Source organism: Alligator mississippiensis, chromosome 1 (assembly GCF_030867095.1).
Source record: "Alligator mississippiensis isolate rAllMis1 chromosome 1, rAllMis1, whole genome shotgun sequence".
Taxonomy (NCBI): Eukaryota; Metazoa; Chordata; order Crocodylia; family Alligatoridae; genus Alligator; species Alligator mississippiensis.
Window position 1 is genome coordinate 212240035 of NC_081824.1, and position 12907 is coordinate 212252941.

The following is a 12907-nucleotide window of genomic DNA, read 5'->3' on the forward strand; positions in this document are numbered from 1 at the left end:
TGCTACTCCCTGCCAAAAATCCTCATGTCAGGGTGGTGTGATCCTGGTGAACAGGAAGAGTTCTCAAAAACCCACCACAAGCATTTTGCAGGCCCGCTCCAATAGGCTAAGGGGAAAGTTCGGGAGGGGAGGGGCAGAGAAACCCCTCCAAGCATGAGTTTGAGGTGCGTGTGCATTCCTACAGGGGATATATATGCAAAAGTACTTGAAGGAGAAAAAACAGATGTGCAGGTTTAGCCAAAATACTAAGGCTTGAGCAGGTGTTGTTCTTCATACAAATACCAAGACAAAGCCGGTCCTGACTTGACTTGGGCATCAATAAAGATAGTATGAAGTAGTACTGCTTCACAGCAAAACTTAAATAGTTCACAGCACATTTTCTTTACTGCAGTGACTATGGCTTTAGCTCAATTTCACACCCAAGTCGATCACCATCTGCCAAGGTCTTCAATGGATCAAAATGGGACACTTTGATTTTGTGCTCAATCCAGCAAAACAGGTTGTCCAAAAGCTTTAAAAATTTGTAGAGTTCCCCAAAATGTAAAAAAGCTGATATTTCGTATGCTGAGGGAATACTTGAGAAGTATTTACAAGCAACGAGATGTTGAAGGTAGGAAATCAAGATTTTGCATCAATAGGGAACGGAACGCTTAAGCTCTAGGGTTGAGCTTAAGCTCAACCTATGTGTCGTGTCCCAAAAGTGGGTCAACAAGAATATATGGAAAGGATCATGAACATACTTTGAAGATGGATCAAACTTTAAAAATGGAGTCTCCTTTAAAGGAGAAAAACATAGGAAACAGTGATTTTACCCTTGCAGGCTGGTACAGTCCCAGCCTGAGAGGGGCTGCTTGGGGCCGCCCATACCCTCTCATACTGGGAGCAGCGGGTCAGGAGGGGCACTGGGTCAAGACTGGCCACTGATGTTTACAAATGGGTCCTGATACAAGAGGTTAAGAACCACTGCTGCAGAGGGTATCTAGTAATGCAGTACATAAAGGAAGGAGTCGACAGCTTGAGGATGGCAGGGAAGAAAAGGTTGCCCATTCCTTCCTTATTTTCTATGCTTTTGTCTTTTTTCTGCATCTTCAGTTTTTCTCCCCCTACTTCTCTTGTCCATACCTGCAGAATACTCTTGCTGCCAAGCATTCATTCTCTATCAAACCCATTCCAAATCGCATCTTCCACGTGCTCATCCCCGATCACAACGCAATGCTCAACTGTAGTGAATGGACCTCCCCTGGACTCCAGCCCCCAGTGGTGTGTACATAGGCTGTGATACAGTCCTTAGGCTCACCACTTGCAGCAGGTAGCTCACATGGATCCAACCAGGTATGAGGGGGGGCTGTTCTGGCAAGGATGCTGAGAGGTTGAAGATCAACATTACTAAACAAAAATCAAAGATGATCCATGAGAGCTGCAATATGCTGAGCCAAGCTACTGTCATTTCCAGTCTTGACTGATTGGTGGCTTTATCATGTGGACAGTTTGCATGGGTTAAAACTTAACTGTTACAGACAAGTGGACAGTCCCAAATTACCAGACATTCCCAAGTCCAAGGGTTTGTGGTTACCTTATTAATACAGAAGCCACAAGATGGAGATACATCAGTGTGGGTGAACACAAGCGTGGGACTGCATGAAAATTTGGGGGAGATTTTTTTTTAGAATGGGACAGTAGCAAAAAACAAAGTGATAGGTAAATGCAACAGCAGTCAATTTATTTATTAGATTTATATCCTCTCCTCCCTCTTATACAACGTAGCCTTAGACAATGTTGTAACTTAACCCTGCCTGCTAAAGACCAGCCCAAATAAAAGCATCTTACACTTCTGGAACATATTGAGATCCATCCAGGCTCTGATGGACCACAAAGGAGGAAACTCAGGAGCAGAGGAGCAACTACTGATAACCTCCCATGTTTTCACTGAACTTGTGGTGCACAGATGGTACTAGCAGGAGGTTGTTTTTGGACAATCTTGCAGATCCCAATAGAACGTTAGGGAGATGGCAATCCCTTAGGAACTCAAGGACCAAGCTACTGCTCAGAGCTTTCTGGGTCAAAATCATCTCCTTGAATTGCACCTGGAAAGCTACTGCAAGCCAAGGAAGACACAGGAGCAACATGCTCCTGATAACCCACCTCTGCCTAACATACCAAACATTTTAACTGGGTTCATCACTTGTGTAAAACTCCCATTTAAATATACATCAGGGAGTCCCCAGATCTCATATTACTTGTTCAGAGAATCTATACTACAATTTTGGAGGAAATCATCAACAAACTTCCCTCTCCAGCCATTTGTCTGTAACTCCCAATTTTTGTGTAATTCCTGATCACTATTTTTTAGCTTCCCCAATTCTTTTTAATCTCCAAATCCACTTTGTGGATGTATTATCAACAGTAAGATTTCATCATTTTCTATTTTGAAGTGAAAATACTGGCATATGGCAACACACTTCTGATTACTGACTGCCCTTTTAGAGACTCAAATGTGATCCCATTAAGCCCCTTTGCCCAACTAGTGAACTGCTTAAAGGGAGCTTTTACTCATCTTTTTTTTCTGGAAATAAATCCTTCATCTGGTATTACCAAGATGTCTGTGAGGGACATCTCAGCTATGAAGACAGCAACCTTCAGAATCTAGAATTCTGTAAAATTTCAGTTCCTAAGGGAGATGGGGAGAGTGGGTGGAAGGTGAGCATTCTGCAGCACCCAAAAAAAAAAAAAAATATCAATGTTAACATTTCAACTCATAAAACAAAGGACAGGACAAGACAACTACTCTATCTAGAAACAAAGATCATACTGGAAGGGGCATTAAGCTGTGCAACCATGTTGCAAACAAAGTCCAAGTTAATTCCAGTATTTGCAAGAAGTTTCAGCATGTTCCAGACTGTAAACTACCTTACTGTACTCATGGCATTTTACCGCAGTGTGTCATTAGCTAATCAATGGATTTTCACTTTCCACATTTTGCCAATGCAGTATTTTCCTTTTATAGTTCTGTTGTTTGTAACAAGGTCTGGGGTCTGAAGTTTTCCTGCCTGTTGCTCAAAATGACTGGGCTGCTCCCCTTCTACATTCCATGGAGACAAGTGTTTCTAAAACATGACATTCAGCATAAATCTTAACTTTATTGAAAATGAGGACATTTTAAAATCAATGCTTAACAGATTAGTGTACACAAACTATCACCTAAATAAAAAAGGGAAAAAAAGAAAAGGTTTGGAAAGTAATTTTGCTTCAGCTTACACTTATAAATACAGTAGCTTGAAACGGATATTTAGGGAGTGTGCACATCAGCTTTTACTAAAAAATGTAAACCACTTAAAATCAGTAAATAACTTGGGTAAAAACTCATGTGAAGACAAGCCCTAAGAAGGTATAGACATACGATGTGTGTATAAGCATACAGCAAATTAGTATTTTTGAAAAAAATATCATTTTATAGAAATATGCAAAGTCTAATTGTTTCCATATATAAATTAATCTGTTTATAAAATGTATGACAGTTTACACATTTGGCTCTACATATTCTTTTTTTATTCAAAGCATACATTATAACGGGTTGTTTTTAGCTGTATGTTGCAATTATTCTTGAATATAAATATGCACCTGTCCAGGTTGCTTTGTTCTTAATATAGATATAAAATGACTTAACAAGGCTGTATGCACAATAGTTCTACATACTTCTTGGACCCGTAGAGAACAGTTAAAGGCACCAGTCCTTGTGAAGACAAATTAAGACGGCTGTGGATTTTCTAGGTTAATAGGAAGTTGGAGCCAGAACACATTAAGAATTTGAATTTCAACCAGCCTGATGCAGAAGTGTGCTGGATGTATTAGATGCATACGCAAACAGATAACTCCTTCCTTATTTATCCCATTTACTTTTTTTTCACAGTAGGATGCAGTCTGTGGAACACCTACAGGTTTGACTTTGTTGCAAAAGTTAGTGTGTGAAAAAGTGGCATTATGGAAGCAGTCTTGTCTCAATCCCACTGGAAAGATGTAGTCCTGTAGTTTTTGGTTGGTTGTTTTTTTTTTTAAACTGAACTGAAAAATGTGGAAGTCATTTTCACATTACCACAACTAGTTTCATTACCATTCCCTTGTTTCTGCTCTTCACTGACCAACCCTGAGCCAGCACTCAGATGATGCCATCAGCTTAATATAACGGCACGTTTCTCTTAAATAAAGGTATTTGACTGTAGAGTTTGCACAGCAGCAATGAGGTTTTTCTAGTCCATAGCTCTATAAAAGCCTGTACAAGTGGGCCATTTGTCTATGCCAAATGTGTCACTACTTTAGAATCCTCTACAATGTATTTATTACTTGTTTAGAAAATTAAACATTATCTGGTCACTGCAGATGACGCTCAATTGGCAAACCACAACAGAAAGCTACACTTAGTCCTAGACTTCACCTTATCATCATCTGAAGAAACACCTATATAAAGAGAGAGAATAGCTGTATTACCAACAAGAATAAAGTCCCAAGACAAAAAGTTTAAGAATAACGGTCCTTGCATGCACCCCATCCCCCAAAGGCTTTAAATGGTATTGGTTCACACACCGTTTGTGTTATCAAGCCATCTACAGATACAACTCTGCCTTAACTACCAACTAGCAAATGGGGATATGTTCATAAGCAGAAATATGGAGCAAATATGCAAGCCCACAGAAACATTTTGCTCAGCTATGATTTATGAATACTGTTAGCTAATCTTTGTTTTGAAACGCACAATACAAAATATGTAAACTACAATATTCAAGTTTTATATAAAGGATCTCACCAACTGTCTAACCTTACTTCCTTCCACTATTGTACATGAATGCTGAATTTGTTTCACTGACATTCCTATGATTACAAACCAAACTGCTCCAAAAAGAAAGCCAGCACCTATTCAAACACTGTCATACAAAAAAGAGAAATCAAGATATTTCTTTGCTAGATGGCAAAGGAAAAACATTATGAAAAGGTTAAGGGGGCTGAACTATAAAAAGTGTTAATTTTCTTTGCTTCAGACATATGAAGCAGAGATGGCAAAAGGCATTAAAACTATTTTAAAAAAGTGAAAAATAAGTAGGACTTGCCAATAAATTAGTCTCAATTTAACATGGATTAAGACAGCATGCAATTTAAGGCACAGTTCCTGTACTTTATATTCATACCCTACTTTAATTCGCATTAACTTTCAAGTGTAGCCAAGGCCAAGCCTCTATATTATTCTCTTATTGCATTATGCTAGCTTAATCATAACATTAGAAATTCAAAATGATTTCTAAACTAAAAAACCCACGCATTTAAGAGCTTACTGATGAGTTATTGCATGTTAAAGTTTGTCACTGCAGTTATGGGAGTTTACTAATTATCTAGCTCACTTGGGTTTTTTTTCTGGAATACAATCTTTGTGATCACAGCATTTTCATCCAATAAAAGAATAAGCCAAAGAAAAATAAATGTAAACCAAGTTTATTTTGCTTTTAAGTAGTGTTCTTAAAGCACTACAGCATGGTAAACAATGTAAATTAGTATAAGTCATCTCAAAAGCCAGAGGTTGTTTTTTTTAATGAGTTGTTAAAAAGATGCAGCCTATTCTAACAGGATAAATATTTTAACCATTTCACTTCGAGTTAATGAAGGCTCACAAATGAGCAACACTCCTCATTGAGGAAAACAAAAAGCTGTTGTCGACAAAGCGACAGCACACACACAAAAACAAAAGAACTGTGTAAAAATAACTAACTGTACTGTGTTCCCATACTCTTTTGTAGTTGCTTTACAATGGGATGATATGCACATGATCTTGCTGCAAACTTGCCGTATGACTTGCAAATACATATAGCCTAGCCTTATCACTCAGTCCAAAAGCTGCTAACTGTTCAGATAATGCAGCACTATATTCCTCTGCTTAACAATTAACTCAATTTGTTTTACTCATTACCTTTTCTTCCAGGCTGCAGGGCAGACTAGAAAGAAAGTGATCCCTAATTAAAAATTGGTACTCTTACGGAAAACTGTATAATTTTGGAATAGACTCTACAAGTTGGGTTTTGACTCCTTTCCCTGTAGCCACAAAATGGGCATGAAGTATTTTTTTTTTTTAAAATGCCTTAATTCTTAACTTCATGCAAATCTAAATAAAGATGACCAAAACAAAAGCTTAAACAATGGAAGGATATTTCACAGAAAATTTCTTATACAAAAAACACATAAGAAAAAGGGCCACTAGGTGACATTTTAATTTACAAATTGGCATCATTTTGGTCAACAAATATCCAAGTGCCGTTTTCTTCTATCACAACAAAGCTGTACAGAAAGAAAACTGCATAACTTGTTTTATGATTTTTAATCACACATTTCCTCAGGAATTTCATGTGGATTAAGGATGCCAGGGACAGACATCTGAAGTTTATGTTTTTCCTCTTGAGCCTGTCGAAGAGCTGTTTCTCTTTCTTCCAAGAATAAGTCAGATGTGTCTTCACCTGCAAATTCCTGAATAGTTCATAAACAAATTAGTAAAATACTAAATGCTCCGAAAGCAAAGTGTCAAAATACGCTTCCAAGTTAATATGTAGTTATTATAGAAATCATAAAATTTTAATATGCACGTTGTTGCCTTTGACATCTGAATTGGCACAAAGGAATAATGCTTCCAGTGTGTGATGGTCACATTTTTACTACTAACAACATTGCCCCCCCCCATCAGGTTCCTATTTTGGGTGTTTTTTTAGGTTATATTTAACACTAGGCATCATTACTGAATCAGAATATTAAGAACTTTGTTAAAGTACTTTATTTGAGATTGTTTTGCCAAGGGCTACAGCTTGAGTTTTACATCCTTAAAAAAGGAGAAAGAATATAAATTCAGACACTGGGAGAACTAAAGACAAAAGCTATGCTGTAAACCCCCAGTACAGTAAAAAGGAAGCCTAGGAGACTTGTAAATATGCAAGTGCAATGAATATTGTTAGATATCTGAGGTTATCATTGAAGGAAATTAAGATAGGCTAAAGATAGAAATCCAACCAAAACCTGAAAGTTAAGAGCATGAATCATCACATGGCTTCTACAAGTCAATCAGGTGCTTCCATTTTAAGCTCCCCCACATTAAATAGTCATGCAAGAATATCAAACTAATTTACCTTAATTTGGACTAGGAAATCCCTTAGATGTTCTTTGAATGCAGGAATATCCTGATTTAAACTGAAGAGTCCTGTTACAAATAGCTTAACCTGTGCACTAGAAGTAAAACAGACTAATTAGTACATCAAACATCAGAGCAACAATGAGAGATTCAAAAAGTCACAACATACTTACTCTTGCAGATGAGGAAATGCAGATTTAAGAAGATTAGCAACATACTCCTGAATAAACATTTGGTTGTTTACGGGATTTCCGGGGTTTAAGGGAGTACTTATTTTTCCTTCTTCTACTAAATTGAACATATATGCAAGTATTGATGCATGCATTGTCAAACCTGTGAAAAATGACAGAAATGAAATTAGGGTGTAGGTTGTAGCAGAAATGAAATTTGCACTCATATGGACAACAAATGCTTTGAAGTTTAAAGGGTGTCTATTAATTCTCTCAAACCTTCTTACCAGCTGTGTGAGACGTGTCTGTGACAACAGAGAAAATATGCTGAAGAATATCACAGAAATAAGTCTGATAAAAACTCTGGGCAGCAGCTTCCTCTTGCGCAACGTTTTGTAATAGCGTATACAGTATCTGAAGGCCTGGAATAATCAAGAAAAGATGTGGTTGACTACTACTAAAAATAAAACCTTTAATACCAGTTTGTCTTCTAGGAAGTTGCCCACATCCAAACAAGCACTACAACATGGTAAGCAAAGTTAGCAAGTCATCTCAGAAACAATAATAAGTTATTATAAAAGTTGCAACTTATTGTAATGGGATACATTTTAAATATTTAAAAATTCAGAATTGTGTGTTGAAAAGTTATTAAATATAACTGTTAACTGTCTTTAAAAGTTCTCTCCCCACAGCCAGAAGAGGGCTGCATCCATATTTTTGTGCATTTGCTCACTCATTACAAGGCATCCAGTGAACTAAGAATCTTGTTCTTGACCTTTAAGATCTCAACCATTGCCAGGTAAGACATCCACTAACTCCCACCTTTGATGTAATACAGGTACTCCTCACTTAACGACCTACCTGTTTAACGACCGCGCGGACTTACGACCAGCTCTCCAAGCAGTCAGTACTCCGAGCAGGTAGGTCGTTAAGTGAGGAGTACCTGTATTGTGGAAATGGCACGCCGCAGGTTCAGCACAGCGGGGTGGACAGCTCCCGTGCTCGCGGCCCGGGTGGGGCAGGGCGCATGGAGCAGGTTTTTCTCCCCAGGGCTGGGGCAGCTCCGCCGGCTCCCACCTGCCTGCAGGCGCGATGCCCCTGGCCCCACGCAACAACAGCCGGCAGGGCGCAGAGCAGCCCCGTGCACGGGTCTGGAGGGTGGGTTTAAGAGCGGTGGTTAGTTCTGCCTGCCAGGGCCCAGCTTCCCTCCTGCTCCCTGGTGCCAGCTCCTTCCCTCTCTCAGCATCCTCTTCCCACCAGCCCTGGCTTCAGGGCCAAATGCTGCCCTGGGGCTGGCAAGAGGGGGGGAGGGAGCAGCTCGGTCCCCCCGCCCCAGGGATGCGGCTGCCAGCACACGGTCCTGCGGGGAGCACTTTGCTGCTCAGAGCAGCTCCTCGCTTATCGACCAATTCGCTTAACGACCGAGTCGCAGGAACGGAACTTGGTCGTTAAGCGAGAAGTACCTGTATATTGTTTTATACTTTGCTATTATAACTACATAAAAAGCATGCCAAAGCCACCTGTAGAAGTCAAACTCCAAGGTACTCAGCATCTGGGTTTGTTTTGTTTTTTTTTTTAAACCTCCCCAGTAAGCAGATGGGATCAAACTGAAAAAAAATTCTCGAGGTTAGACAACCTAGAGAACAATCTATGCAAAATGGGGGGAGGGGAGAAGCAGTCTAAGGTCCATGACCTTCCAGAGTATTTTAAGGTACTCAAGCTGCATTCCCCGTCCAGTTTCTTTCTGGAAAAAAAACAACTTGCATTAAAGTATTTTTAACTTATACTCTTGGAGATGCACCAGAAGCCAGGAAAAATTAGTAAGCACTCTCAGGAAGTATGACCACAGGAACAACATATACGCAATCCACAAGCTTAAGTCTTGTACTTCAATACAGGCTTGCTTTTGCCTTGCCATATTCCCATCCTTAAAAAAAAAAAAAAAAAAAAAAAAAAATAATAATAATGAAAGGCAAGCCTTCAAATCTGCAATATGTATAACTTGAATCTACCTGTATCTGCAACATTTCTCATTGTGTGTTTGAAGGCCCAAATAATAGAATCCAAAACTAGTTTGAACTGTGCAGGTGGAATGGCCAGGAATGCTGGAAAGCAATGAGAATTTACTGCTTGGAGTAGTAAGAAAAAGTTTGTTCTATGTTCAGGATATTCTTCAAAATCCTAAAAGAGAACACACAAAAATAAAATTAAGCTCCCTAAATATCAACAGTACATAATGTCAACTGTCACAAACAATAATTCAATGCCAAAATGAGTAGTAACTTTTCAACTAAGGATAACTCTTTTTCCTTTAAAAATTATAAATCACACAGGGACAGCACATGGGCTTTACGCAACTATTCTGTCTGTCTGAAAGGCCAGTATGTTCTGAAAAAGTTATTAGTCAAGCCAGAGTTTATTATGGTTATCAAGCAGGAACTGTTTAAATTAACGATAAGCTATTTAAGTTTCTTTCCACAACTGCCTGGCAACATTAAAATCTAAGGGGTCAGCACAGAAAAGCTCCTGTTACAGCAGAACAGGGAAAATAGAAATTTTTCAATGATAACCACATAAAACCACTGCCTGGTGAGGCACCACAGTTGGGAGAAAAACATGTACTGGACAGCATGGGTGTGTGCAGGGAAGGTCAGTGCTAACAGACCTTTAGAAGAACAGGAACAGAGAAACACACCATCTTCCAAGATGCTCTGGGATCCACCCAAAAACAATGATCCTCAGGTTCTGTAACTTGCAGGCTATGCCTATTTACCCTGAACAACAAAATGCCAGTTTCTCTGATTGTTTTCTTATTGTCTGATCAGGTAACAATGGTTGAAATAGGAGACGGACGGACACATACACACTCTCATTGAACAAGCACCTTAATTCCAAATGTACATTTTTTTTCCTGCATAGCAAGTTGGAGACACCCAGTGATACAGAATTGAGAAGAAGTGGTCTAATGTTCAGAACAGTAAATTTAAAAACTACCTTGAGATCACAAAAGCAGTAACATTTTAGAACATCTGGATACAAATTTAAATGCTACATTACTTCAAGCAGACAAGGTTCTTTGGGTGAATCTGATACCTTTTATTAGACCAACTTAAATAGTTGGAAAACATTTTTTAGCAAGCTTCCGGGTTTAAAAACCCTTCACCAGGCCTCAGCCTGATGAGGGGTTTTTAAACCCAAAAGCTTGCTAAATTTTTCCCCCAACTATTTAAGGTGGTCTAATAACAGATATCAGATTCACCCAAAGAACCTTGTCTGCCTATGTCCTTAGACCAACACAGCTATGACCTACACTCCAAACTTCAAAGTACTTTGTGTCTGGTGTTTTTCTGCTTAAAAGCCCTGCAGTTTAAAATTATTTCTGGTATCTTATTTTGCTTAGTAAATTAGCAATTAGTGTTTCACATAGTGAATTACTGTATCTTCTAACGGAAGGGGGATCTTCACTATTATCTAAGATTTAGGTGCTATGCAACACTACAAACATTTGAGATGGTGCACCCCTATACTTCTGAGTCTAGCCCAATACTGATGGTCAATTATCAAATGAGCCATATGGGCTGATACCAATCCGATTGTCGATATGGGGCCCAGCAGCTTGGAGAATAGTGTAGAGAGACTTGGTACTGTTAATACTTTGAAAACATTTTCTGGTTGTGAGCGCCCTACTATTCCAGGAGTATCGCTCTCTGGTACAGTTCCATTATATCAGAATTATGCATGTTTGCACCATACATGTATTTTAGTATGGGAGGACTATTTTTACTGAAACAAACAAAAAAAAGGCTGACAGTTTGGTACAATGGTTACCAAGCTCTGACCTTCAGGGACGCATAGCTAGCACATCCTCCGCTTCCAGCTATACAGATCATAAGCTTATCATTGCAAGTTCTCCTAGATGCCAAGCCTCTAATAACCTATTTTTAAAACTTGGCTGCCTAGACTTTAGATGTTTAAATCCATATTTAGGTACACAGTTAAGACAACCCACGTTATGAAAACTTGGTTCCTAAGACAAAAACAAATCCAAAAAAAATCCACTCCCCTAAATACTTTTGCATGTAAGCAATAGTACATAAATGCAAAATGATGAGGCAGCTCATAAAATGTTACCACATTTTTCACATACTACTCAACCTCAAGACAGATGAGCAACATTTTCCCCCATTATTTCGTCTTTCAAAACCATCTTTTGTAGAAAATACCAGTAAGTACAGCATTTTTGCAAGGGAACCACTGGCAGCTATAACATGGCAGGGGAAACAAAAGCTTGTTACTGCTCTGTTAGCCCCCTCGCTGCTGGACAGCCCAGCCTCTTCTCTTCTCAAGCTGAAATGGGCAGGCAGCCAGCAGCACCTGCAGAGCCAGTTGAGAGCCCGTTGAGAGCCCACCCAGCTCAAGGGCAGGGCATTTTGGCTCCAGCAGGTACAGACCCTCAGTTGGCCTGGCAGCAGCTACTGACTGCCCACCCAGCTCAGTTCCAGAAAAGGGGCTGGGCAGTTCCAGTTCAGTGCCTGCTGAGTCAGCTGAGGGCTGAACCTGTTAAAGTTGAACTGCTTTGCCAGGTGGGCCCTAGGATGATTCAGCAGGTCTCTGCTCAGCTGGCTAGCCCATGTGGCTCAAGGAACAGGCAGGCCGGCTTTGGCACAACTGGGTCTTCTGCTCCTTGCTTCTATGTTTAATATTCACACACCTCAACTTCCAGCAGCTCATTTTCAGAAAAAAGGTGCATGTCACATTTGATTAAGTAAGGTATCTTTGATAGGATTATGACCAATCTGTAAATTCCATTATTTTAGGCATTTGCTAACTCAGCTGAAAGTCTGGACAGTTCAAGTAGAGAGAACAAGGAAATGCTATAATAGTTATACCTTATACTTCAAATACTGCTACCCATTGAAGCATCTAAGCATCTTTCATCAAGCCAACAGCTATGGCCAAGTCAGTAGCAGATATGAATCTTTAGCTCTCTTTAATCAGCTCTTTTTATACACCACATGAAAGACCACAGGTTAAACATACCTTATTGATCATATTTAACGTGCATTCAAAAACAGCATCAAATATCTGAGGTATTTCAGCAGTAATATGTCCCCCAAGCTTGTTTACAATGATAGCCATTGTACTGAGTACTTCAGGTTCTCTAGCAGCTGGAACGTTTCTCTGGTAATCAATAAGAACTGCATCCAACAGGGGAGGAACAAAATTTTCAGCTACCTGGTAAAGAAAAGCAGTGCACCGTTAAGTAATTAATTATTGAAGTAAGCCTTTTGTAGCAGACTCTAAGGGCAATTTTACACGCGAGTCCAATGTGTTCTGAATAGAGCACGTCGGAGCAGACTCGATTAATCAAGTCTGCTGTAGCGTTCTAATCAGAATGCTCCAGCGTGCTGCTGCAGCATCTCGTGTATGCCATGTCCTGTGTTTCAAAATGGTGGAAGGGGCACTATAACTAAAGTTTATTTGAGCTTTAAAGTGCCCCCCCACCCCCACCCCATACATCTCGGGGTGTAAGATGCTCCTGCCATTTTGAAATGCAGGACACTGATTATATGAGATGCTGGGG

General features: G+C 39.6%; 1 protein-coding gene across 1 annotated transcript in view; it reads right to left on the reverse strand.

The window, feature by feature from the left end:
* Positions 1–5462: 5462 nt before the first annotated feature.
* Positions 5463–12907, reverse strand: part of XPO1 (exportin 1) — a 59985-nt gene continuing 52540 nt past the window's right edge. Inside the window, exons 21-26 of the mRNA XM_006273751.3 lie at positions 12364–12558; positions 9336–9504; positions 7611–7745; positions 7327–7486; positions 7152–7248; positions 5463–6501 (exon numbers count right to left, since the gene is read on the reverse strand). Of these exons, the coding sequence (XP_006273813.1) occupies positions 6355–6501; positions 7152–7248; positions 7327–7486; positions 7611–7745; positions 9336–9504; positions 12364–12558 (903 nt within the window). The 3' untranslated portion in view covers positions 5463–6354. The remainder of the gene's footprint in view (positions 6502–7151; positions 7249–7326; positions 7487–7610; positions 7746–9335; positions 9505–12363; positions 12559–12907) is intronic.